Source organism: Hemicordylus capensis, chromosome 6 (genome assembly GCF_027244095.1).
Source record: "Hemicordylus capensis ecotype Gifberg chromosome 6, rHemCap1.1.pri, whole genome shotgun sequence".
Taxonomy (NCBI): Eukaryota; Metazoa; Chordata; class Lepidosauria; order Squamata; family Cordylidae; genus Hemicordylus; species Hemicordylus capensis.
In genome coordinates this window covers 130,700,875-130,727,285 of record NC_069662.1, presented here as the reverse complement: position 1 = coordinate 130,727,285, position 26,411 = coordinate 130,700,875, and the positions used below count along the sequence as shown (strand labels likewise).

At 41.1% G+C, this 26,411-nt stretch overlaps 1 protein-coding gene across 22 annotated transcripts in view; it reads left to right on the top strand.

Moving 5' to 3' along the window:
- Positions 1-26,411, top strand: part of PPP1R9A (protein phosphatase 1 regulatory subunit 9A) — a 266,633-nt gene that overhangs the window by 212,920 nt on the left and 27,302 nt on the right. For 18 of the 22 annotated variants that reach the window (XM_053266026.1, XM_053266021.1, XM_053266022.1 and 15 more), the window contains 5 exons: positions 9,179-9,336; positions 9,833-10,124; positions 19,235-19,322; positions 19,417-19,494; positions 24,786-24,987. In XM_053266026.1, the coding sequence (XP_053122001.1) occupies positions 9,179-9,336; positions 9,833-10,124; positions 19,235-19,322; positions 19,417-19,494; positions 24,786-24,987 (818 nt within the window). The remainder of the gene's footprint in view (positions 1-9,178; positions 9,337-9,832; positions 10,125-19,234; positions 19,323-19,416; positions 19,495-24,785; positions 24,988-26,411) is intronic. The other 4 variants (XM_053266039.1, XM_053266037.1, XM_053266036.1 and 1 more) reach the window with 1 other exon arrangement.

Below are 26,411 nucleotides of genomic sequence, written 5' to 3'. Positions count from 1 at the left end.
CCCATTCACCCATTGAGTCACCCATTGAGTTTTCATGGCAAAATGGGACTTTGCACTTGGATTTCCCCAGTCTAGTCCAACACACTCACCACTGTACCACTCTGGTTCAGAGTTCTTTCTTCTTGTTATTTATTAGTGGTAGTATTCATTTTTGGGGCAATCAGGCAGACAGACCTGCCCTGGTGATTTCAGAATGCATTTACTCTCCAAAGAAGTAGCCTTTTGTAGTTGGTCTGTGCTTTACTTTGTAAATGGTCTGTGTACGTGTGTGTGTGTCTGTGTCTGTGTGTGTGTGTGTGTGTGTGTGTGTGTGTGTGTGTGTGTGTGTGTTTGATACACATCTACACACTACTGTACTCCTGTTAAGCACTATAAAGCAACTGATGTATTCCATATTTCTCTCTGTCTCTGCAGATGAGCAATTGAGATTTGTGTGTGTTTGTGTGTTTTGTATTTTGATCCCACTCAATAGCTACAAATCTACACTTTGCCAGTTATTGCTAAAGCACCTGCCAAGTCCTGGCTCCACCTCCACAGTTGCCCACAATTGGCTCCACCTCTCACTACCTGTGGCTCCACCCATCACCTACCCTGCTTAGCTCCCCCCCCCCCTTCCCAGGAATCACCAGCCACGACTGCATTAGAAGTACTTCCCATACCAGGAATACATAATTAAGATCATCAGGAAGGGTCCATTTCTGGGTGCCACCAGTTTGTCTGGTGGCAACTTGGGATCAGGCCTTCTCAGGTTCTCAGGATCAGGTTGTGGAATGCTCTCCCCATGAATATAAGAGGATTATCTTCCTTGAAGACCTTCAGGAGAGCCTTAAAGACCCATCTTTTTAACCTGGCTTTTAATGATATGATTATGATTAAAATTATGATTTTAATTGCAATCTAGTTCAAATGTTCTTATTTTATTTTAATTATTTTATTATATGTTTTTTATTTTAATGTAGACCACCCTGAGCCACTTTAGGAAGGACGGTATATAAACTGAATGACAGAATGAATGGATAAATAAATGAGTAATACGTGAAGTGCCTCTGGTGTGCTCACACATTTTCCTAAGTTAAAATGCCTGATATTTGAGTGAACAGTAACAAGAGTGTCCCATTCGCAAATATGATATAGGTAGGACTAAATGTTTATCTAAACTTTTAACATGTTAGAAGTAAACACACACATACTTTTACTATGTAAAATCCTGAAAATTGTCCATAGTTGAAGGTCATCTATCTGGCTGTAGTACTTCTTAGGAAATAACTGCACACAATGGATTTTTCTCTGAGCCCCATGGCAACTCTGTGAGGTTTCTTGAGTCATGAGACTGCTTTATGCAATCTAGGCAAACAGGAGCTGTTGCAAGAGCCTTCCCTTTGTAAATGTCTGACTCAGAGCAGAAAGTTCCTATTCCTCTTCTCTACAGGAAATGCACACTTCATTAAGATTTGTATGGGGGAAATGCCAGTTAGTCAATTTCTCCCTGGAAGCACAAGTAATAGAGAGACTTCCCTGATCTGTCTGACTGTAGGACTGTGAGGTGGTAGTAGTCCTCATGGACTCTATTAGTTTACACTCAGGACATGATTTATTATTTTGTCAAAGAAGGAAAGAATTGTCTGATAATAATGACTGACAGGCTATGTGCTACTTGGAAAGCTTTTTCAGTGTCAACTAGTTCTCATTTAGAAAACCGACTTTAAAAATGATCCTGTGAGTTCACACATGTAGAACTGTTTTGTCAGAATAAGTTATATGTGTAACTATTTGGATACAGGTACAGCAGAAGGATCTTGGATTTGTGTAAAATTATTCTCCAAATAATTATGCAGATCACTAATTAATTGCTGATGGAGTATTTCCTTATGCATGCACTTAGAAGATCACTTCCAAAACCAGTTCCAGGAGCCCAAGTCAGACATCGCTAAACCATGGTTTAGTACTATGTGAACAAGTCTGACAGAGCTGCAAACCCCCTCCCCATTCCTCTTTCATGCATGTGAGAGGATGACAGTGGAAGCTTTTGCAAACAGCATTTCTGATGTTCCTTATGAACCTGTGGAATTGCAGATTAACTAACTAGAGTTAGAAAGAAACAGGATGCCAAACCATGGTTTGATCCTAGTTTGGTATACTGACTAATTCTTACCTTTGTTAGTTAACAATCCACAATTCTCAGCGTTTGATTGGAACACAGAATTAAGTTTGTTCGTAAGGATAAGAAAAAACTTTCATTCTCCTCCCACAAGAAGGGAAAGAGGAGCATGGCTCCTAAAGGCATGTTCATGTAATATGAAACCATGGTTTGGCATTATCTCCAAATTGAGCCAGTTATGTCATAATAGTCCAGTCTTTGCTCCAGCCCCATAGCACTTCCCTAGGGGGTCCTTAGGTCTTGCTATAGCTCTACCATTTTCTTTGCACTATGGCCATTTTAAAGATACTTAGCTAGTCTTCATGCTTTGATTAAAACAATCCCGTAGTCTGTTGGTTTGGAAGCATTGCAATGTTGGTTTCCATTCTGCAGCTGCTTTTAATGTGGAATCAATGCAAATCTCGTACTTCTAAAATGTGTTGAAAGGCTGGAGGAAAAGCCACTGGAGAGGGGCAGAAAAGAGGAAGGAGAAGCAGGTTTGGTAAACAGGATATGAATTCTTCATCAATAATTTTATAGTTCTGTGTCTTTTTATTTTAAGAAAGCATGTGTGAATACCTTTTGGGTGACATGTTTTTGTTTATTTTGCTGATTAGTTATAAACGGTTCTCACCTTTTGTTTGCCAATTTCCTTCTAATGCGTTACATGGCAAATAAAGTTCAGATATGAGTATCTGTCCAGTATCCTTTGTTGTTAAGCCAGAAGTAACATATTAACTAGGCTGCAATCCAAAGAAGTTCACACGCCCCCAACTTTATGCAGGATGTTTTTGTTTTGATTCTGTTCCTCAGAACCACCAAACTATTCTCTGGACTTCCTCCTGTTCAAAAAGTGCTGCTTGGATTTGGTGTGCAAGGAGAGAACTGGGTTTTCCAGAAATGTTTGGATTGGACATTTTCCCGGAAATCTTCTCATGCAAATTTCATGTGCATGTAACTTGCTTTTTTTTTTCTTCCAAAAAAATTACTATACAAATTTCCCTGTGATCTGATTGTACATATTAGTTGACCTATTTATACAGCCCAAACAAGCAAACAAAGACCCAAAACCTCCACCATATTAATTCATCTTCACTGTATCTCAAAGGTTTTTCAAGTAGCCATTTTAAAAATTGAATATTTTTTATGGAAAAATAATTTTCCATTTTGGAAAAGTTTCCAACCCACATCTCTGTGTGAAAGCAATTTAAAGAGAATTTAAAGGGAAGAAAGCGTGTGCAGTAGTAACTGGTCTGCATTCTGTGCTTCAATAGTAGCTGGTCAACATTCTGTGCAGCAAAACACCAGCATTAGAGTGATGTAAGCTGGGGCTGCGTGAAAGTAATGCCCAATGTGTAGCATGGCAGGGCAGATGCAAAATGACTTAAAACAGCTTCTGGGCATTTGCACAATACTGCTTCCATTGTCAAGTATGGAAGTAGCACTGTGTTACTGCCCGGAAGCTCTTTTAAGTTATTCTATAGCTGGCTTGTCACACTACAGCTTGGGGGCTGTCTTTCACGTCCAGAAGGTCCCTAATGCCAGTGTTATGCTGCACAGCATGTTGGCTACTGTCTTCAAACTATTTTCTGAACTTTGAAGAGTTTAAAGATCAATTGGGGGGTGGGGCAGCTTCTTGCAGGAAACTGTGGGAAGTTGTGTGTGGACATATTTACAGCCCACCTTGTTGTTATCTTTAATAGATCTAAGTGAAATATTCACTTGGCGAAATGTTAATAACCATTAACCTGTGGCATTGGTCTTGAACCTTCTGACTATAAATAATCACTCTAACATAATTGTCTTCAGGAGCTAATGTCTCTCCCCCCGCCCCCCGCTCCATTTACATTGAAATCCTCTCTAAGTACTCTGTGTGAGGCTATTATTGTTTCACACACCTTATGAAGGTCTTTTGGACTTAAGTAACCATAGTGACAAAAGGGTATGTTCTGACTTCAGATGCAAAAGTCTCTGCTGACTTCATCAGATTTATGTCAAGCTGTCTCCCACTCCACCCCCATCCCTTTATTTATGTACCAGATTAGTTTACATCAGCCTTACCTAAGATATCAGATTGTGGGTTTTTTATGTGAGGAAAAGGGAACCAGCTAGGGCTGGTTATGATGTTTTCTTGTAGGATATGTCTGCGTTGCAATCTTACACTGGTTTCATATAGGTTTGCCTGTCATGGCTTCTCTTAAGGAATGCTGGGAATTGTACTTTGGTGAGGATGACTGGAATTCTGTTGGAGGTCCCAAGACACCTGTACAGAACCACCGCTCCTGGGGTTCCTTAAAAAGAGAAATGACTCTCCTTTAAAACAGATATAAACCTATTTACATCTCTTGTTTAGATGTTTGTGCTGGTTTCGATGGAAGTCTAATTTAATTTACTGTGATCACTTATTGGTCTAACAACTGGCAGTGTTGATTGCTCTTAAAATTGCTCTTGATTGTCTCTGCTACCCCTTGTACTTCCAGTTGGAAGTGAAGGACTATATGCTGTCTCTTGTCTCAATGACATAGGAGGACAGACTAGTGAGTCAGAGGGCTAGAGGGTCAAGACATTGGTCATCCCTTCTCTACTGCTCTGACACTATCCCTTGATACGTAGATTGCTATTCTTAGGGACTTACTTCCTTCCAGCCACTTCCTCTTCCCCCTCCTTCCCTTCCTTCTACCTTGCAACATGCAATCTCCTCTCCCCTGCACAATGTGTGCAGAGATGCAGAATCCATCTGCATCCAGCTAGATAGATAGATTAGAGATTCTGTCTCCTCACTTTCCTATCTAGAATGGAGTTCTCTAATAAATACCACTTATATTGATTTGAAACTATGAACTGGCTCCAAATTACTTTACTCTCAGCATACACGCATGCCTAACTAAATTCTGCTGTGTTGTGCCTCTGTGCACTCTGCTTTAATGAAAAAGGGTTTCTCTTACCAGAGAGAATTCCCAACACTTCCTGTGTCTTGGAGAGAACCAAATGATTCCTGTGTCTTGAAATGAACCAAATGATACAAGAACTGATTTTGCTGACTTCATGCCAATTCTAACTTTCCTTCCACTGTTAGTGGTGTTAGTGAGACAGCCATTCTCAAATCTTGAGCCACCTTATACATGTGTACTTGCTTCAGAGAGTCCACAACACATCCAAACATGCATGGATTTACTAGTCTGTGGATCTTCCCGGTGGTTTACCAATGGGGAATGCCCAGGGGTCACTGATCCACCTGAGCAATGCTGCCCCAGTGCATCCGCTAGTCATAGCTCTTCAACACTTAAAAGTTAAACCACTAACTCAAGATGATGGCAAACCCTAATTTTTGCATGCACAATTTTTGCAGTGTTTTATTGTAGGGATTGCCAATGCTCTTCCCATTTTAAACAGTCCCCCACCTCACCCCAGGATTTTTTTGTTTTTTCCTCAGGGTTTGTTCTCACCCTCTTCATTGCTCAAGCATACAACTGTTTCAAGTAATACTGGAAAAGTTATCTGCTCACCTCCCCACCCTACAGAAAAACTGTATCCGCCTCATTTCATTATATGCAGATGAGGATATTGTTTGCAGTGGCTAACATGAGTAAAAACAGTGTAGCATGAGAAGGGTGTAGCATGAGGAGGGTGACATCCAGTGTAGCATGAGGAGGGTGGAAAAGGAGCTGCATCCTCACTGCAAAGGCTTGCTGAGCAGCAAAGCACACATGTGAGAGAATGGGGAGAGGGGAATTTTCACTGCGTTTCCCCTCCAAACGTTTTCTTTGGCTTCCAGAAATATGTCCCTGAGGGCACCCTTTTTCATCTAGTAAAGCACCAAAGGGGAGTCAGAAAACCAGATTATTAAAACCAGCAGATTGAGTTCTATACTCAGCATGTAGAATGTTCTAGAAGGAGCGGAACACCTGTGAGGGATCCAGAGGTTCTATTCAACTTTCAACAACAGGTAGCTTATTGTCCTGATGAGTTTGCTAATTTGCTGAATATATAACAACATTCACCACTCTGAGTGGCTAGGTTCCCCATGGAATCTAGTGACAGTGAGTTATAAGTGCAGATGTCGCTGAGCAATAAGGGAAGAAAATTAGTCCTCTTAATCCAGAGTAGGTTGAAGACTCCCTCTCATTTCTGTTTGTGTCTCTGAAGTACACATTGCAATAGAGTAACTAGAGTATATTGCAACTACAATATAAATGTTGTGGTCACATGCAGGCCTAATGGAGCTCAGACGCAGTGAAACTGAATTAACAATGTCATCTCAGGTTTGTTTACACAAAGTGAGATGGTTAGCTGAGTTCTTCACTAAGGTAATAACCATGGGGAGTCATTGGCATGTAAAGCAAGTAGAAGGTACAGGGTGAACCTGTTCTCTGCTAACAGGAAAAAAAAGATGTGCCTCCCTTCTTCACTTCCATGTGTGATTGTTTACATTATTTCTCCTACTCCTCAGTGATACTCAGTTGAGAATTTGAGCCTCTGGTTATTAAGCTGCTTTACATTTAAATTGATTCAGATATTGATTTTCCTTAATAGTATTAACAGTTTGAAGGCTGAACTGAATTAAGGGATTCCTTTTGTAAGCAGTGATTATGTAAACTACTATAAACGACAGCATACAACTTACTTATTATTTTATTTATTTAATTATTTAATTTCTATACTGCCCTTTCAAAAATGGCTCAGTGTGGTTTACATTAAAATAAAAAAAACTAAAATCAATTGGTCAGGGGTGCAGATCCCAACCTAAGCATCTGAGGAGTTCCTCCCTCACTTTATTGAAGACCTCTCCACCCCTGGCCAAACCTAATAACCCGTATCTTCAGTTTGACCCGCCCCTGCAGTGTCTTTATGTGAGGAGCTGCTCAGCAAGTTTTGCTCTTTGTCTGCACTCCTGCATTTGGTACAGGATTATATGTATAGTTTGGGTGCTTTGGACTGTTGATGCAGGGCTCAAAGCTTCAGGACAAACTAAAGCTTGGGAAATTTCCCTTCATGGGGCCCCTTCCTACCTGGCCAGGCCCCAAGAAAGTCAGTCCACACCACCACATGAAGGTTATGGACATAGAGGTACTTTCAGGGCTCGTTAGTGGTTATTCTGATAGTCCAGGGCTTAGGGCTCAGGTCTGCCCAGGGAGTGAGCAACAGGGGCAATCCACTCCAGGCCCACACAAAGCAGGAGGCCCCTGCCTCAGCCCCTATGTGTACCATTAATCTCTGCCCTAGCCCTGCCACATTGTTCAGCAGCATTCTTGGGATTTTGTTTAAAGTTTCATGTTTTTACAAAATAAGAGGGAATGGTTTATCAGAGTATAAGATGACATTGAATTGTAAAATGTAGACCCCCAACCAGACCATGACAAACTGAGTAAGGAGGAGCTACATGTGCAAAAATTCTCACATATGATCCCCTGACTTTGTACAGACAAGCACAAATCCTTTTAGAGGGCCTTCACATCATACCTGCCCCAGGCCCCATAAATCCTCTGGGCAGACCTACCAGGATTGACCGATGATGCTGACCCCGTTGATAGGCTCCTCAACTTCTAGGTACAAACACCAATTTAGCCTAGCACATTATGGGGGGGGGGTGTCTATCTATCTATCTATCTATTAATTATATTTCTATACTGCCTGATATATATCCCTAGGTGGTATACATAAACCAAATTACAATATAAAAACAAAATATTTTTTAAAAAACACTTTCACAGGGGGGAAAACCCAAAAACAATTCACAGAATAAACCAAAACAATTTCACAGAGTAGAACAATTCAACAGTTTGAAATTAATTTTAATTAAAAACCTAGATTAATATGATTGATTATTAGGGATGTGCACTAATCAATGCGGTATGGCCCGCCGAATCGTAAAGCAAGTCCTTACCTGCTCCTCTGCTGCCCCTCCGCTTTTCCGGGCATGTTGCCACACCACTCAAAAGTCCATGTGCAACCGCAGGGCTTCACTCAGCAGCCTGTGCGTGGCGGTGTGATGCAGGTTGATGGTTGAAGCCCCGCGGCTGCGCACGGTGGGATGCACATGGCCACCATGCACAGGTTGCTGAGTGAAGCCCTACGGCCGCACATGGACTTATGAGCAGCGCAGTGCCTGGAAAAGCGGCAAGGTGGCCCAAGGAGCAGGTAAGGACCTGCTTTACTCATGCTTAGAAGTACCACTCCCCATCCCCATCAATAAATATAACTTATTGATCCCAAATGGACAACTGTATTTCTTTTACCAGTGAAGTGACTCATAGAGTGAACTAACTAGCCAATGCTTTGACCTTTCTGGTGAGAATCACAAATTAGAATTCTAAAGAAACCACTGAAATTGCCAAATAGTCTTATTTCTCTCCATAGCCATGCAGGAGATTATCAACCTACTTACTCCTGAAAGGTGAAAAGGCCTAACATTAGCTTGGTAACATCACTGATCTGAGGCGATATCTGGTTCTTTATATGGACATAGACCTATCTAGGGGCATAGGTCAAGTATCCTGTCCTCCTCTATCTGATCTGCCAACTTTAGGATGGAGTGTTACTGAAATCTTTCAGTGGCTATAGTTTTAACAAACATTCTACTGAGAGTTCTCCTTTCTGAATAATCTTTACTTTGAAAAATGAATTATCTTAGTTTTGTCCTCCTTTTTTAAATCTAAGCTAAGTGAAGTTACAATGGAAAGTCAGCTGTCTCCAAATCCACCAAAGTTGCCAAGCAAAACTGCCCTTGTCAACAAGTGTAATTTTAAAATGATGTTTGCTCTTTAACTTCACATACAGGGCCTCCTGAGGCTTCAGTGTTTTTATAATGTGGTTCTAATTTCCATGCAATTGTTTAGGATTCATGTGCCAATTTGATAATGGTCTAGGCAAATAATTCTCTTTATCTGCGTTCACTAAAATAAGGGCATGACATCTTACTTGTCTTGCATGCAAATAAGGTGTTGCATGTGGTTTTTTATATAGGGTTACAGAGCACATCCCTGAATATTAGCACAATTAAATGGATATGTGATATTGTATTCTCCCCCACCCCCACCCAAGATTTTAATGAAGCAGTCCCCGAGACAGAGAGGTTGGATTCTAAAGCTCTGAAGACTCGAGTGCAGCTTTCAGTAAAGAACAAACGGTCAAGACCAACGAGAACAAGACTCTATGACAGCATCAGCTCCACAGACGGAGAGGACAGCCTTGAAAGAAAGGTGATGTATTTTTCTTCTTCTTATCAAGTGTTAGCTCTGTCCAGGCTTCTGGTTTCATTTTAGTGCAGGCAGGATTTACTCATCTGTGCTGAAACTTTATAATGAAGAAGCATTTGAGTCTTTTCTGCTTTGAGGTAAAACATCTGTTTTCTTGCAGCAGTACCAAGATTTCTAATTTAATTTTCTGTGCAATGTGATGTAGTATCTTTTTTTTCCCCAACTGTGCTATTATTAACCTTTTTATTTAAACCAGATCATCCTAGCAGGTAATCTGTTTAGGTCCAAACAACTTTAAAATTCAAGCAATGCAAAGGAAATTGTTAAAATGGAATACAGTTAAAATAAGACATTAAAAGTGTGAGTTAAGGGAATAGTGCTCCAAAAAACATACAAAGGATGGAAGGCAGGTGTTTAAAAGGGATTGAACATTCAAAGTATCTTGCTCTGATTGGTTCCTGAATGCCATAATCTGCTTCATAATCTCTTATATCAACAGCCTTCGTACAGTTATGGTAGTCCCATGCACATTACAAAATCACCTCTGCCCATTAGCATGAGAGCATCCTCACCAGCATCAGATTCTGGTGCTTCCTCCCTTTCCCCTGTGGCTAGCAGTGCAAACTTTGCATTTGACAACGTAGCTGGGCACCAGGATGAAGAACAGCAGTATAAGAGCATTGGGTGTTCCCATGGAGATACTCCACTCTCCTCTCCTTCCAAATCCTGCCAGAGCTGCGAATCTTCACCTGTGCATCGTCCAACTCGCAGGAATGTCTTCCATGATGAAGGTATAGCTGTGTGTGTGTGTGTGTGTGTGTGTGAGAGAGAGAGAGAGAGAGAGAGAGAGAGAGAGAGATCTTTCTTGCTATATATAGTTAGTTTACTTGGCATGTTTAATTGGCATGTTTGTTCAAGGGCCTGTGTGAAGCTTTCAAAATCAGAAAGTCTGATCTCATTTTTTGTTTGCCATTTTGAGTTTTTAAGGGTTTTTTTAAAATTTCCTTATTTCTAGGTCCATTGTGGGGGAAATCAGGGAATATATGAAAGTATCAATTCTTTTCAGACTTAATCTTGGCATTTAAGCATGTTCAGAATTCCATAAATATATATGATTTTTTAAATATAACTTTTTCTTAAACCAAAAGCACAATATTAATGTTGGGAAGACTTCTTTGATGTTTGCTCTTAAACCTAGAGAAGCTACCACCTTTTGAAGGAAGCCCCAAGAACCTCTGCCAGCAGGGCCTGAGGAGATGGCCCATCCTCCCTCTGACTCTCCCTCAGAACTCCCAGAAATGCAGGACGCTCCCATCACCTCTTGAGCCAGAGCTTAATGAACAGGGCACAACCTCTGTAAGCCCTAACAGTTCCTGCAGAAGGGGCAGGGCTGGAGACATCAGCCTGATGGCAGGACTGATGTCTTAGTACCAGATCATTGCTGGAGCAACATCCTAGCTTGCTGCCTGGGGATGCCTGCTCTTACCCAGTGATCTGGCCATGTTCCTGTTCCTGTCCAGTGAACTATCCCTGTTTCTCAGCATTGCTTGGACTCAATCATTGGTAGCCCTATCATCACCAGAGCATCACAGGTATCCCTACAGATCTCAGCGTGGAAGAGGATGCTTAGTGAAGCTCACTAGGAAGGACACTGTTTGATACCATTTGCTTAAGGTGCAATTAACAAGTGGCATATTGAACTGAGAACTTCTCAGAGATCTGTACCATGACCACAAACACCTGTGTTTGTCACTTATGCATCATCTGAAGGACTCATTTTATAATATAACTGTTTGCCTAGCATAACACCCAACTCCTTTCTTATTCATAAACAAGAAGTTCTGGTAAGAACTAATCTGCCTACTTTTCTTTCACTTAATTGATAATTACCAACTTCTGCCTCAAACATTCACACTTCCACCATCTTGAATTGGGGTGGGTGACATTATTATTATTATTTTTATTTATTTGGTTTATATACTGCCCTTCCAAAAATGGCTCATTATCACAAACTACATTATTGAGGTGTGCCTATGTGTCCCTACAAGAGTACCAAATAGGTCAAGGCATTGTGATGTTGATAGAGGGACACACACACACAAAGCTGGGTGATTTTGTAAGCCTCCTTTCCTTAAGGAAAGTAGGCTAAAAAGGTAGAACACTGTTGCTTTCAGTGCAACTCTTACCTAATTAAGGGCATCAGGATTGCACCTTTTATAATGTGATTGATTAATTGATTAAGTGCCATCAAGTCAGTGTAGACTCTTAGTGACCACATAGATAGATTCTCTCCAGGATGATCTGTCTTCAACTTGACCTTTAAGGTCTCTCAGTGGTGCATTCATTGCTGTCGTAATCGAGTCCATCCACATTGCTGCTGGTCGTCCTCTTCTTCTCTTTCCTTCGACTTTTTTCTATGGACTTCTCGAGAGAGCTGGGTTTTCACATAATGTGTCTGAAGTATGATATTTTGAGCCTAATCATTTGTGCTTCAAGTGAAAATTCTGGATTGATTTGTTCTGTGATTTGTTCTTTGTTTTCCTGGCTGTCCATGATATCCTCAAAAGTCTTCTCCAGCACCAAAGTTCAGAAGCATCAACCAATACTTTTACTAATTTGCTTCTTCAAAGTCCAGTTTTCATATACATAGAGTATCACAGGGAAAACCATTGTCCAGGCGATTCTAATCTTTGTAGGTATAGACACAACATATAAATAGCATTTCCAAGGCCTTCATTGCAACCCTACCAGGTGCTAGTCTGCACCGTATTTCTTGACTGCTTGGTCCTTTACTGTTGATGGTAGATCCTAAAAGGTAGAAGCTATCCACCACTTCAATGTCTTCATTATTAATGTACCACACTATAATGGAAAACAACTTTTTAAGAATTGCCTGTTTATTTTGTATTCAGAATACTTCACTGGTAGCCCATATATTTTTGGCTAGGCATATGATTGAGAAAATATTTGATCTCAAGGAGGACAGAAGTTTGTATTAATAGAGGTTATATAGGTCGATAGAACTTTGAAGATTCTTGCTTTCAATTCTCAACAAATCTATTATTTAATTCCATTGATTGAATAAAGCTTGCTTTCAGATAAGGGATGATTTATATGGCCAGCCAAAATGCTCAGCTGTGGGTTGACTCAGTTGAGTGATCTGTACTGGAATGGGCCACACACTGAAATGCAGTGTGATTTTCTCAAAATGTTCATAGATCGACCTACATTTCCTGCACTAATTCCACATTTGGGGTGGTAATAGGTGGAGTGTATGTGTGCGTGTGTGCATATGTGTATAGCTGTATAAATATTCTTTGTCGTAGTAGATCTAAATGATTGTGTATACATATGTATATGTGTATGTTATGTGTATCTCAAAAACAAGCAAACAGTGCTACAGACATAGACTTGGGATCTCAGAAGATCAGAATAACATCAGAGAGTTGGGCATAATAATCTTTATATATATTTCTCTAAGGCATATCCATTGCTAATCCCATGTATGGCAGCTCTCACGAGGCCGACGGGAGGGTGGGCAGCCGACGGGAGGGAAGGCGGCCAGGTAGCTGGCTTGCCAGCCAGGAAAATAACCAGTGGTGGGTTGGGGGTGGAGAGAAAACGGCTGCAGCAAATTAGAGGTGCAGATGCTCTGCGTCCAGCCTAGCTAGTAAATAAGTAAATGACAAAACATAAATCCCATTAAATCTTTTTATTTAGACATTTCAGTTTCTGCCTTCATCATTAACTATTATCAGGAGAGTGGCATATGTGTACCCTACATCCTGTAGTTCTTGTCCAGATTGCACCCACCCACCCCCAGTATGTATACACACACACACACACACGTGCAATTTACTGAGGAGAAAATCAAACACTTCAGAATGAGCGTAACGCAATGTGCTGAGTGACCTCAAGAGAATAGTACCATATTATGTACTGTTCTTCCTTTATATTTGTTTCTAATGCATCAGTATAAGTTTGAGGTAAACAGAATTGCTCTCCATGACCCCACTCATAATCACTGTCTAATCAATGGAGAGTTCCATGCTTTTCTCTCTGAGTCTTATACAACCAGTGGTTTAATTGGACAAGATTTTTTTAAATAAACCCTTTAGAATCAATGTGGAACAATTTGTATTCAGTATTTTTATTCAGTCAGTCCTCTTATGCAAAGATCTCCAGAAGCAAATGTTTCACAGCTAGGGGCACAATTACTCTATTAAATAGTAGTTGATCATTAATAAGGCTCAGCTCAACCTTTTAAAAAATTCATAAAACAAAACAGCGCCCAAATATAGCTGATTAATTTCTTGTGCTTGTCATATGGGGCTCCACTGCCCTTTTGAGCCACTCAGCACAAAAGATGCTTATTTACATGCACACTTTTACAAGAACTGGTCTTGTGACATCTTAAATTGAACCGCAGAAGGTTCTCTTAAGTCTGCTAAGGACTTTAACAAAGTACTTCCCTGATTGCAGAAAGTTAGGGTTATATAGGCTTAGAGTCAAAGTTGGAATTTTGGCTGAGATCCAAAGTGTTGTGTGATTTGTCACACACACACACACACACACACACACACACACACACACACACACACAGAATTGTTTCAACACAGTTCTATTCCCCTTCCAAGGCACTTAAAAGCTGAAGACTCCTCTGAAGTTGCACCCCATTAGAAACATGCACTGCTGGCAGAAGGGGGAACTCAGCAGTCCTAATCTGCACAAGGGAGCTTCTTTAGATCCCAGCCAATATTTTAAAATGTCTCTTCGTTATGATTCTGTCGATGCATACTGCTATTTCTTCTAGTTAACACAAAACGTTTTTCCTTCGTGTGTGAAAAATCTCCCTGCATTACCTCCCTGGGGGAGGTTTCAAAGTGCACGACAAAAATAGCAGAGCTTTTGTAGTAGCACAAATACGTCCTCTGGCTGCGATCCAAAGAGCCTGTTTAGGTATGTGCAGAGGCTTGCATACCTGGTGGGGATTTTCACTTCTTTTTTTGACAGCGCTACTTACAGTGGATGTTTGTGAGACTCCCCTGACCTTCAGTAGTGGTTTGTAAGGTGATTTGAAAGGGCTGCTATCCAGAGGAAGGGACTTTGAGGCCTCATGGGATGTGCAGAGCTTATAGACTTATTATTTGGAACCTAAACTGCATGTCTGTTTGCATACTTGCTCACTAAGTGGTAGGAGGGAGAAGGGAGGAATTAACATCCTGTTTGATTACTAGGGGTTTTTGTGCAACAGTTAACAAGCACAGAAGTATGTGCCATAAATGAAACAAACTAGAAGCTCCCTTCTGCATAAAATCTCCACCGTTCGTTTTAGTGGAGAATACGTCTGCCTAGCTTTGTTGTTCATGCTTACCTCAAAGCATGTAGAGTCTACATACATCACTGGAATGGAATTGTACGGCCCCTCAGCACGGCTTAGTGGGTCTGCCGTGCATTTTATGCAAGGTTGCAATAGGGACTGCTCATGTACGTAACGCCTAGTCCACAGTTTGTCCCTCATCCTTCCTTGGTTTAGATGGGTAAAAATTGCAGACACAGGTCTATTCGTGCTGGACTCTTCTAGGGGGGGAAATCATATTCATTGCTTCTGATGTTTTGTCTCTCTTTTGAGAGTGGCATAGAGTCAAGGGTTTTAGTTTTTGTTTCTGTTTCTGTACAGATGCTTTAGGCACTTCATAATAAATAACAAATGAGTCTTCCAAAACCTTGGGTTAAAAAGGATTGGCAGGCTGTTAGGAAAGGATTACATTTGGGATATTTTTTAAAAACATGCCAGCTCAATCTGTACTGAAACAATCATCTTTGCCTCACAAAAGGTCGGGCATAGACCACATACAGAAAGTAATAAGTCATACCATAGTGTTCAGTTAGTACACCTTTCCTGAAAGTAAGTAAGTTATTTATTTTATATATATATATAGCCTGACTCTGAAGCCTCTTATATGAATCAAGAATAAAACTAGAATGGAGTAACTTTATTCAGTATATAAGACCCTACACGCTTCCAAACACTTATTTCAGAACAGTCATACTGAGCACACACAAAAAGTACCTTGAGGATTCCAGATAAAATGAACAAATGACCAGTAGAATCCTGACCCAGGGTGTTTTCCACCCAGGGCTTTTAGCTCCTCCGGAATGGATGGTGTGCATTCACATATCGGCCAGATTTACCCCCAAGTCCCTGCGAGCAGTTGGGGAGAACTTCACACACAGTTTGGGGTTTTCATTGTGCATGAGAGTGTAGCCTGATTTATATCCAGGGTACAAAAATCCACTTTTTGCGTCAGTTTTTTTGGGCAACTCCGAATTCGCTATAAAGCCTTGCAGTAAACTCGCGGTAAAGCCTGATGTGTGAAGAACACCCAGACTCTTGGTTGATGGTAGCTCATTGTAGCCGATTCTGAGCTGGCAGCATTTCTCCAGGATTTCAGATGGGGGTCTTTCCCAGCCCTACCTGGAGACACCATCCACTGAGCATGTGCTCTGCCACAGAGCTGCTGCCCCTTTCCCATTGCTCAGGTACTGTGAAACCAACAGAACTTAACTCACAAAATTGGTCTCATTTATTTTGATGCTACTCTTTGCAGAATTGGACCAAAAGACCTTTTGTTCTCTTCACTCTCCATTTATAAAATATTTAGTATACCTGTGATTCTCACAAAGCAAAACTCCCCTTTAATAGCTAAGATTTTATTTATTTAAAGGAACAAAACAGTCTTGATGTATGTTTTCTCCCTCGCTTCGTGGCTTTCCTGTTTCTTGTTCTTGTTCTTTCTTTCTTTTCTGCCTCTGTTTCTCAAGGATTTTTTTCCCCAAGCTCTCATTTTAAAAAAGGAATAAATCTATGATAGGTTGGTCCTTTCATTCAAGTTGCAGAGAGATTATGTGCCTTATACGAAAATAGGACTGTTACCAAAAAAAACTTTAAGATTTTAAAATACGTTGGAAATGATTTTAAATTGGTCTGGGTCATGAATTTTATATTAGCAACATCTGTATAAATATATCATTTTAATATGTAGGATGAAAGTTTCATATGTTTCCTACTCTTGCATTTTCTCTTTTTGCTACACAGACCTTCAGAATGATTCACATAGTATATTCATCTACTTCCATTTACTTTGGATTTTTATTTTTGACATAATATAACTTTATCTATGAAAATAAAGGCTTAACTAAAGAGTCATGCTTGACCCTTTGATTAATTGATTGATTAAGTACCATCAAGTCTGTGTCAACCCATAGCAACCACATAGATAGATTCTCTCTAGGACTATTGGTCTTCAACTTGGCCTTTAAGGTCTCTCAGTGGTGCATTCATTGCTGTCGTAATCGAGTCCATACATCTTGCTGCTGTTCGTCCTCTTCCTCTCTTTCCTTCAGTTTTTCCCAGCATTATGGACTTCTCGAGAGAACTGGGTTTTCACATAATGTGTCTGAAGTATGATAGTTTGAGCCTGGTCATTTGTGCCTCAAGTGAAAATTCTGGTTTGATTTGTTCTATGATCCATTTGTTTGTTTTCCTAATTGTTCATGGTATCCTCAAAAGTCTTCTCCAGCACCAAAGTTCAAAAGCATCAATACTTTTTCTGTCTTGCTTCTTCAAAGTCCAGCTTTCGCATCAATAGAGTGTCACAGGAAAAACCATTGTCTGAATGAGTTTAATCTTTGTAGGTGTAGACATGTCACGGCATCTAAATATTCTTTCCAAGGCTTTCATTGCAACCCTACAAAGTGCTAGTCTGCGGCATATTTCTTGACTGCTGGATCCTTTACTGTTGATGGTCGATCCTAAAAGGCAGAAGCTACCCACCACTTCATTGTCTTCATTATCATTTCTGAGGCTGGTTGCTGTAATCGTCATTAGTTTAGTCTTCCTTACATTTAGTCGTAGTCCCATTTTTTTCACTGTGCTCTTTGACTTTCATTAAGAGTGGTGTCATCAGCATAGCACAGGTTATTGATGTTTCTTGCTCCAACTTTAAAACCACACTCATCTTCTTCCAATCCATCTTCTCTCAGTATATGTTCAGCATATAAGTTGAATAAAGGAGGAGAAAGTATACAGCCTTGTCTTACTCCTTTGCCAATCTGGAACCAGTCTGTTTCACCATGTTGCATCTGGACCATGTTGCTTCCTGTCCTGTGTATAGGATTCTCATGGGTACAGTGAGATGTTCTGGAATGCCTATTTTCCTAAGGATATTCCACAACTTAACATGGTCGATGCAATTGAAGGTTTTTCTGTAGTCAATGGAGCACATATTGACTTCTTTTTGGTATTCTTTGACTTTCTCAATTATCCAGCATGCATCAGCAATGATGTCTCTTGTTCCTCGGCCTTTTCTGTAACTAGTTTCAACATCCAGCATTTCCCTTTCCACATAGGACTCTAATCTGCATTGGATGACCCTGAGCATTATTTTACTAGCATGTGAAATTAAGGATATTGTGTGATGGTTTGTGCAATCTGTTAAGTCTCCTTTCTTTGGTATAGGTATGTAGACTGACCTCTTCCAATCTGTTGGCCACTGTGTCGTTCTCCAAATTTGCTGGCAGTTTGGTTAGAACCTTGACTGATTCTTCTTCTGTTGCTTGCCATATTTCTGTAGCTATTCTATTGATTCCTGTAGCCTTCTAACTTGGTAGTGACCAGAGTGCTGATCTAACATCATCTTCTTGTACTAGAGGTTCTTGCAAGTAGGGGATATCTTCTAGAGTGTCTTGGATGTTGACATCCCTGCTGTACAGATTTTCAGTATACAGTGGTCCCTCTACTTACGAAATTAATCCGTTCCGAATGCACATTTGTAAGTCGAAAAATTCGTAAGTCGAAAAGCGGTTTCCCATAGGAATGCATTGGGAACGGATTAATGCGTTCCGGAGCCTAGAAAAAAGACCCAGACCCCCAGTAAGGCTTGCAAACTGCACAGGAACATTTCTTTTCAAGAATAAACAGGCAGTAAACAGGCAGGCAAGTCAAGGAAACCGCATGTAAAATTTGTAAGTCGAGGAAACCCCATCTAAAAATTTGTAAGTCGAGGAAACCCCATCTAAAAATTTGTAAGTCGAAAAAACCGCATCTAAAACCGGATCTAAAACTGCCGTTTGTAACTCGAAAAATACTTATGTCGAGTAGTTTGTAAGTCGAGGGACCACTGTACTCCTTCCATCTCTGTTTGATCGTCTTTGAATCAGTTGCTATCTGTTCTTTGGCATCCCTTAACATACCAATTCGAGGTTGGAACCTCCCTCTGAGTTCAGAGATCTTTTGGAAAACTTGCCTTGTTTTTCCATGTCTGTTTCCATCCTCAAGGTCTTTACAGATGTCATTGAAGTACTGTTCCTTATCTCTTCTAACAGCTTTCTGAAATTCCCTATTAAGAATAAATGGTGCCCTGGTACATAACCTATAAGTTATATGAAAAGATGGTCCTGTTCAAATGACTATAAAAACATGTAGCTGGGTTGTGCCCATCTACCAAAGAAGCAATAATATGCATCTAGAGAAGGCTCTCCTATATAGCTATAGCATTCTTTGAAGTTTCACCAAAAGGGCTCCCACAGCTGAACAGGATGCTTGTTTCTTCAGCTGCCCAAGTGACTATGGCTAAAATTAAAAGAAACTTTATTTCAGCTGAATGCATAGATCTCCTCTGGATGCACATGCAACCTTTTGGGTTGCAGCCAAGTTCTTTTCCGATATCCAGACCATACTTTGCAGTCAAAATATTGCCTTCTTTGAATAGGAAGCCCTTAAGTTATGATAGATGAAGCCATCTTTTTTTTAGTTAGTTCTGGATCTAAAAGCTATTTTATCAGTGGAATACAAATGGGAATAATAATTTGTATTTTACCATGTACCAATATGTCCTAGATGGTGCCACAGGTATCCAATTGCCAAGAACATCCAGTCCTTCTGTGGGGCATGCAAGAACAATAAAACAAAAGTTTGGGGACCTAGGGTAAGCATGACAAAATCTCATTGATAAGATATTCAATTAAAGACCTTTTGGATTAGATAGCATTTTTTGGACATTGACTCTCTTAATTTTGTAGGGTTCCCTTGAGAAGGAGTTCTAACAAGGCAAAGAAGCGAAGAGAAAAAGAACCAGTTAGGGTCTCTACTGGCTGCAGGTATGAGTGAATACCAATGGATATAAACCATTTTGGGCCAGAATTTGTTGTTTTTGTGTTATGAATTTTATTGCACCATTCACTGAGCAAAGTGGCTTTAATTTCTCACTTATTACATAGGCCAGGGGTTTCCAACCTGTGGTACTCCAGATGTTGCTGAATTACAACTCCCATCATCCCCAGTCACAATAAATTGCAGCTGGGGATGTAGGGAGTTGTAGTTCAGCAAAACCTGGAGTACCACAGGTTGAGAACCCCTGATATAGACTATGACTCATCCAGATTTGAAGATGGGGGACTGAGGGAAAGAGAAGGGAGAGCTTCACTTGCATTCAGTCAGATCTATTCTACCGGCCTCTCCAATGCCATGATGCTGCCTGTTCCCCAGGTGAACAGACTAGAGTTTCAGGGTGTGGTGTGAAGGCATACCTTGCTAAAGCTAAATAGGTCTGGTCTGGTCAGTGCCTGGATGGGAGATTGCCTGAGAACCCCTAGTGTACCACTTTGAGAACAAACGCAGGCGAAAGCCACATCAAGGCATAGAAGACGGCCTGTATACTTCCGATTCTAGTCTAGAGCAATACCAGCTGATACTTTGCATTTGGCTTGTAACATACTTGCCTCAAAAGGCTGCCTATCACTGCTCTACATCATCGAAAAAGATAGTGCTTTTGCACAAGAAATAGATTCAGGACGGCAACAGCTAGTTTCTTGGTGTACTTTTCAATTTATGAGTACATCAAGAATGAAACCCTTACATTCAGTTCCTTATAACTTTATATCAGCAATGCACACAACCTGTCTGCTTTGGATAAAGGCAGCTCTTGTTTGGCTCAGGACAATTTAATATGCCCATCAGTGGTCTACAGATTGTAAGACATTGGTTTCTGCATTTTTTAAAAATGAGACTTTTTTTTCCATAAAAAGAGTTCTCAGAAACAAGATACCAGTCTCTGGAATAAAACATTGTTCCATTAATAATAAAGCATCAAATAAAGGAGCATAATGCTAGAAAAGCAATGGATAGAAATAAACTCAATCAGTTAGTAAAGTTCTCAACTCTAAATTGAGTGGTTCAATAATCCTTATAAATCATAAAGATATATTTAATGTAATTGAAATTTTCCTGGAATTTATTGCTCAGTTTTTCTCTGTTACGCAAAAAAATGAATATAACTTGTTAATAATAAGCAGTTCCTATAGAGAAAGTTGTATCTTCATTAAAGGAGTTTCTTTCTGAAGCCAGTTCTTAGCAGTCAATAATTCAGCTAATGCCAACAGATAAAACAGCCCTTCTGCCTCTTATTTGGATGCCACAGCCAGCCTTAAGATACTCCATTAATACAATAACCCCAGCAGTGCCACAATATATAGGCAGTAGTTACTATTTAACTACTAAAGCCCTTTGTGCTTTTCTTTGCTTTCTGTTGTAGAGGATTTACTTCTGCTGATCTATAAAGATATTCTCAGTACACAACAAGGCTAAATAATCCATTGGACAGCAGAGGATCATGATCCCTTGACAGCATCCTATTACAAAGAATTATTCCATTAGCAATGCTGATTGATGTAAAATTAATTGCATTGTCAGGTGGATGCCTCATGCATTATTCCGTCCTTGAAGAAGTCATTTTCATATTGATTTAAGGAGAGCCCTCTGCTATGTGTACACATCCTTGAAATGAGCCTGCAGACAAAACAAAAATGCATCTGTTCTGCAAGCATGGAAGAAACTCTTCTGTTTGGGCTGCTGCATAGGAAAGTAAAATATCTGAAATTCTGCAGTGTGAGTCCTCCACCTCCTTAATTGGCATTTAAAGTCTCGGAATGATATGTACCAGTTTTTCCCATCAACCTGATTTTTTTAATTATACTGTTAATCTTTAAATTGTATCTTTCACTCATTCTTCCACGGTCCCTGTGCAGGCACACATCTGGGGATCTTGCATCTCTACAGAGTACCATTTTGGAATCTAGAGCTAAAAATTGGGAGCAGATGCTCACAGCCTCTCCACCTGAGGGCAAATCTACACAGAGGTGCACCTAGGTAATTTTGGAGCCTGGACCTAAAGGCCTTTGGAGGTGCCCTCACTGCAAATTAAGCATCACCACACACACACACACCATGACACACGCAGTATTTTTAACACATGGGTTCTTGAGGGCACAAACTGCAACTGAACTCACAAGAATATAAAACAGCTATATTTATGCAAATATACATTGGCAGAAACATTTCAACACGCAACTTAACATATTCCCATCCCACATATTTCTTTCCCCACTCCCCGCTCTGTATCTAAAGCACCCAGCTTTAGAGACAGAGACACCCAGGTCACAATCACACACTGCCACCCAGCACAATGAGGGTTGTCGGCAAAGCAACCACACCACCCGGGACAGACCAAAGAGGATTTGGGGGGCCCCAGGGGCAGGCGTGGAGCCCAACCGCTGGCGGCCCATGTGTGGCAGCGGCCCTGCTCACCCCGCCCCCATCTGACGTGAGACATGGAGGGTGTAGTCTGGCTCCTGAATGGAGCCACAAGGCCCCTTCGGGAGCTAAACGAAGGTTGGCGCTGTGTTCGCAGCACAGCCAGGAGCAGCTCTTCTCTGGGAAGAGCCGCTCCTGGCCGCACTGCAAACGAAGCGCCAGCCATTTAACTCCTGAAAGGGCCGCGCGCCTTTAAGGCAGGGAAGAGCTGCTTCTGGCCATGCCACAAATGCAGTGGCCATTTAACTCCCGAACGGGGGCTGCGCGGAGGAGCTAAACCAGCACCCCTGCGTCTGATGTCAGATTCTTTGAACCCGTTTGCCCAATGGTTGCTCCGTCCCTGCCCAGGGGGTGTGGAGGCCCTGGACTTCAGCCTGGAAGTCCAGGGGTAAGAGCACTTCTATATTTACTCAGTCCTTTTGGTTACGTTATCCATTTCATTTGTGTCCCATTCTTTTTCTAAGGAACTCAAGGCACTGCATGTGTTTTCCCCTCTCCATTCTCCTCACAACAGCCTTTGCAGGTGAGATAGGCTGAGAGACAGGGACTGGCCCAAGGACACTCACCCAGCAAAACTTAGCCTTAGTGGAAGTATGAACTCAGGCCTTCCTGTTCTAAATCTAGCACCCTGTCCACTACACGATCCGCTCTTAAAAATAGCCTTCTTATAACATTACTGAAACTAACTTCCTGTAACATTTCCATCACCAATGTGACTCTCCAAGCTTCCCCAAAGTTGTGTTCCCATAACATTTCTGAAACTAATGGGAGGTGGAGCTTTGTTTGACCTAACAGCCCTCTAATGGAGAAGATTCTCTTTTCATGGTCTAGTAAGGTTTGCATATAAGGGCTCGTTTTACGCAACCTGCGCCTCTTCCCTGCAGCTTCTCATTCTGCTGCTGGGTCCCAGAGAAAAAGCCATTTCCTTTCTCTGCCAATGCTGCAGATGCCAGCCCAAACACAGTGCCACCTAGTGGTCTTTCTGGCAAATGCAAATTGCCCAGTGCCCCTTTCATCAGAATAATACATGCTATTTAAACTATTAGCTTCAATGAATGGAAACACAAAACCTAAACACAGTGGCAGTGTTTCTCCAAATTAATGGTGGCATGCAGAACAAAGATGCCCCAGTGCAGTCAGAAAGCAGCCTAAGATAACTTCCCAATTAATTGCACTGGTGCAGCAGGGAAGTTGCAGATTCTGACAGCCTCCCCTTCCCCATGAAGCCCTCTGTGCCACCCAAAAATATTTCCCCAAGAGCTGCATAACCCTCAGGGACATATATTTGGGTGGCTCAAAGAGTTTGCTAGGGAGGGGGAGGGGGTTAAAAGTTGCTGCTTCCCTGCTGCACCACTGCAGTTAGTTGGGAAGTTTCTTAGGCTGCTCTCTTACATTGCACCAGTGTATCTTTGCTCAGTTATGTCAGCCAATACATATATAGAAGTTACATACATAATTGCTCCTACTGGGTAGAATCTCAGTGCTTTGGCAGCCCAATCAGAAAACAGATCAATTCCCTGCTTATCAAACCCTTCTCATCACTAGTTGTAAATCACTAATTGTAAACTGCCCAGAGACCCAAGTTTGGGACAACATAGAAATATGTTAAATAAATAAAACTAGCAGCCATAATTATGGGCCCTTCATGCCCCCCCCCTTCTTGGTTTTCTTCTTATTAACAGACACCAGACTGCTTGAATTCTATTTACTTGTTGAGAAACATGATGATTAAATTTGAGGACAGTCTTCAAATAATGAGAATTTTAAAATAACAGAAGATGCAGTGTTCTTGCACCCTCTGGGTTATTTGTTAGCTGGCGGAAAGGGTAATTCAGTCCCACCTTTGAGCCAGTCTGAGCCTTGCCCCCAAGGAACAGGATCTGCTAACTGGTCAAGTGGGAACTAGCCTTTACTATATCCGTTGAAATGAACGTATTGGGCTTTTGATCAGATATCATGAATATTTGGTTCACCCTAACTGAACACACCGAAGGTTTTTTTGTTTTTTTTTAAGGTATGATAAAAGAATTCTAGCCAGGAATGTGTGACAGGATATTACAGCAAGCCCAGAATCTGCAGTCTCTACCCAGTCAAGGACTTACAGCCATACACATTAAAACTAGTTATGGAAATATTTATTCATTCATTCATTCATTCATTCATTTCTTTATTTAATTTAAACTATTTCTATCCTGCCAAAAACTTGCATTTCTGGGTGGTTTACAATTAAAATATTAAAAATATTTAATGTTATAATAAAAATATTTACAATTAAAATATTGCTACTTTGATAGCAAACCTTATTTCTTAGTAATTTCTGATCATTCATCTAGGGCTAGCAAAATAACAGACACAGTGGAAAGTGGTTAATATTTCTAGTCATGTGTAATAGCTTGAATTTTAAAATTTCCATTGTCCATACATGCTGAATAATGGTTCGTTTTATCAGTAGCACTGGCTGGCATGATGGCTCGCGTTATGTTGCCATAACACTCCACCCCCGGGGCTGCTGCTGACTCATAAGCAGCCCCGACACTGTTCAGAACCAGTGTTTGTGCAAGCAGTGATTCTGCCGTTTCCCCACTTACTGTAATGGGGGGAATTGTGAGAATGCTGCTTGCACAGCCGCTGGCTGCTTATGAATCCACAGCAGCCTTGGGGCAGAGCGTGACAGCAACTGTGAGCATGTCCGCTAACATCTCCAAGATAACATATGTGTTCTTCACTCTTTTTGTCTGTACTTTTTTAAAAAAACAAAACTAAAGTCTAATCTATATGCTTGCCACTTTGTGTTAAACAGGACAACGGAGGAGCTGTTGGAGTGCTCAGCAAGTAGCACGTCTTTAGTCAAGCGATTCTCCTCTCTCCCACATAGCACGATTCCATTTGCATGGTATGGAGAGAGTAGCAGGGGATCCAATTCTTCTAGCAATCTGCCTTCACCTACCAGCTCAACCGATCCTTCCTCTGAAAATCTAAGTCCAGCTAAAAAGGGGTCCAAGGTAGAAAATACAAAGCACCTTATCTCTCCAGTACATGGAGTGGCATAAGGAGGTTGATGTTACTGGTTTACACAAAGGACCCATGTGATAGTAACCACAAGCAACATGTTACTTGTACAGCAAAATGTGTTCAGAGCATTCTGGGTCGTACCTCCTTTGTCTTCTGTGTCCCTTTGATGTACATTATCAGCGTGATTTATATAGTAAATTGCCCAGTTCAGTGTGGACATATTAACAGAGTTGTCAGGGCTAACAGTCTTTGTTCTGGTTTTAAATGAACCTGCATAATTTGTCGGTGCACAGAATAAGTCCAGAAATTTTCCACCCTTAGCAAAAACTGCCGCCCCTTTGTCTTCATTGTATTGAAGTGAACATAGTGAAGCTCTCAGCATAACCCCTTGAAGGAAAGCAGAGGACTGTCACAAGGAAGGGGCATGCAAGATAAATTGCTGGCAGCCAGGAGTTGTACTTGAAAGAGAGGAGAGCAAAGACACCTGGGGACATGAAGAATGTTGTGGTATAAAAAGCCTGATATATTTATTGATTTGCTTGTCACTTTTATACCACCCAGTCTAATAGCCCTAGGAGGTGTACAACCACGAATGGAGGTGGCTCTACCATGAGGCGAAGCTAGGCAGTTGCTTCTGGCAGCTGATTACTGGGGCACCAGCGAGTTGATGAGATACCTTTTTGCTCCGTAATTTAAAGAAAATGGGGGTGGGAGGGAGCTGAGGAGGACAGTGCCCAGAAGGAAGGGGTCAGCATTTGGCACTTTGTCTTTGGCCTGAACTGGCACTGATCAGTAAAACAAAACAATCAGAATTACAGTTAAAACAATTAAAAGCTTAAAAAAAAAAACCCCACTATCACCCACTGTTTGAGAGATAATTGCACCCTCAAAACAACTATCGTGTTGGAGAGAAGCCTACACAGCTTGTTAGGTCTGATATAAGCAGAAAATAAGGACATGAGAAGGGCTCACCCTTGCCTGATAAACAGAAGCCAACTTGGTATAGTTTTAGGAGCATGGAGATTTTGAGAAAGAAGTATTTCAGACTTCAGCATACTATAAATCCTGCCCATTTTTTGGTTGTCAGAAGCCTGCCCAGCCTCCTTGCACAATTTAGGAGGGAGTTATAGGGGAGACTCTCTAGAAAAGGCACTTATCACTGTTGGTCAAGCAGTTTTGCTCTCTGTGGGACCCTTCTAGTACCAAACTTGTAGCCCCTGATGTAGCAGTCTGGTGGGCATCATGTAATAAGCAGGTGGGATCTGGTCATTGCCCAGATGGCAGACTCCCTGGGAATTCTGTGTTCTTCCTGGAGTGGCATGGGAAATGCAAGCTTTAAGTGTAAAACTAAATAGTCATCAGTTTAAAGAGGCTCAATAGGTTCTGTCAGATACCTTTGCAACCTGCTAATTGG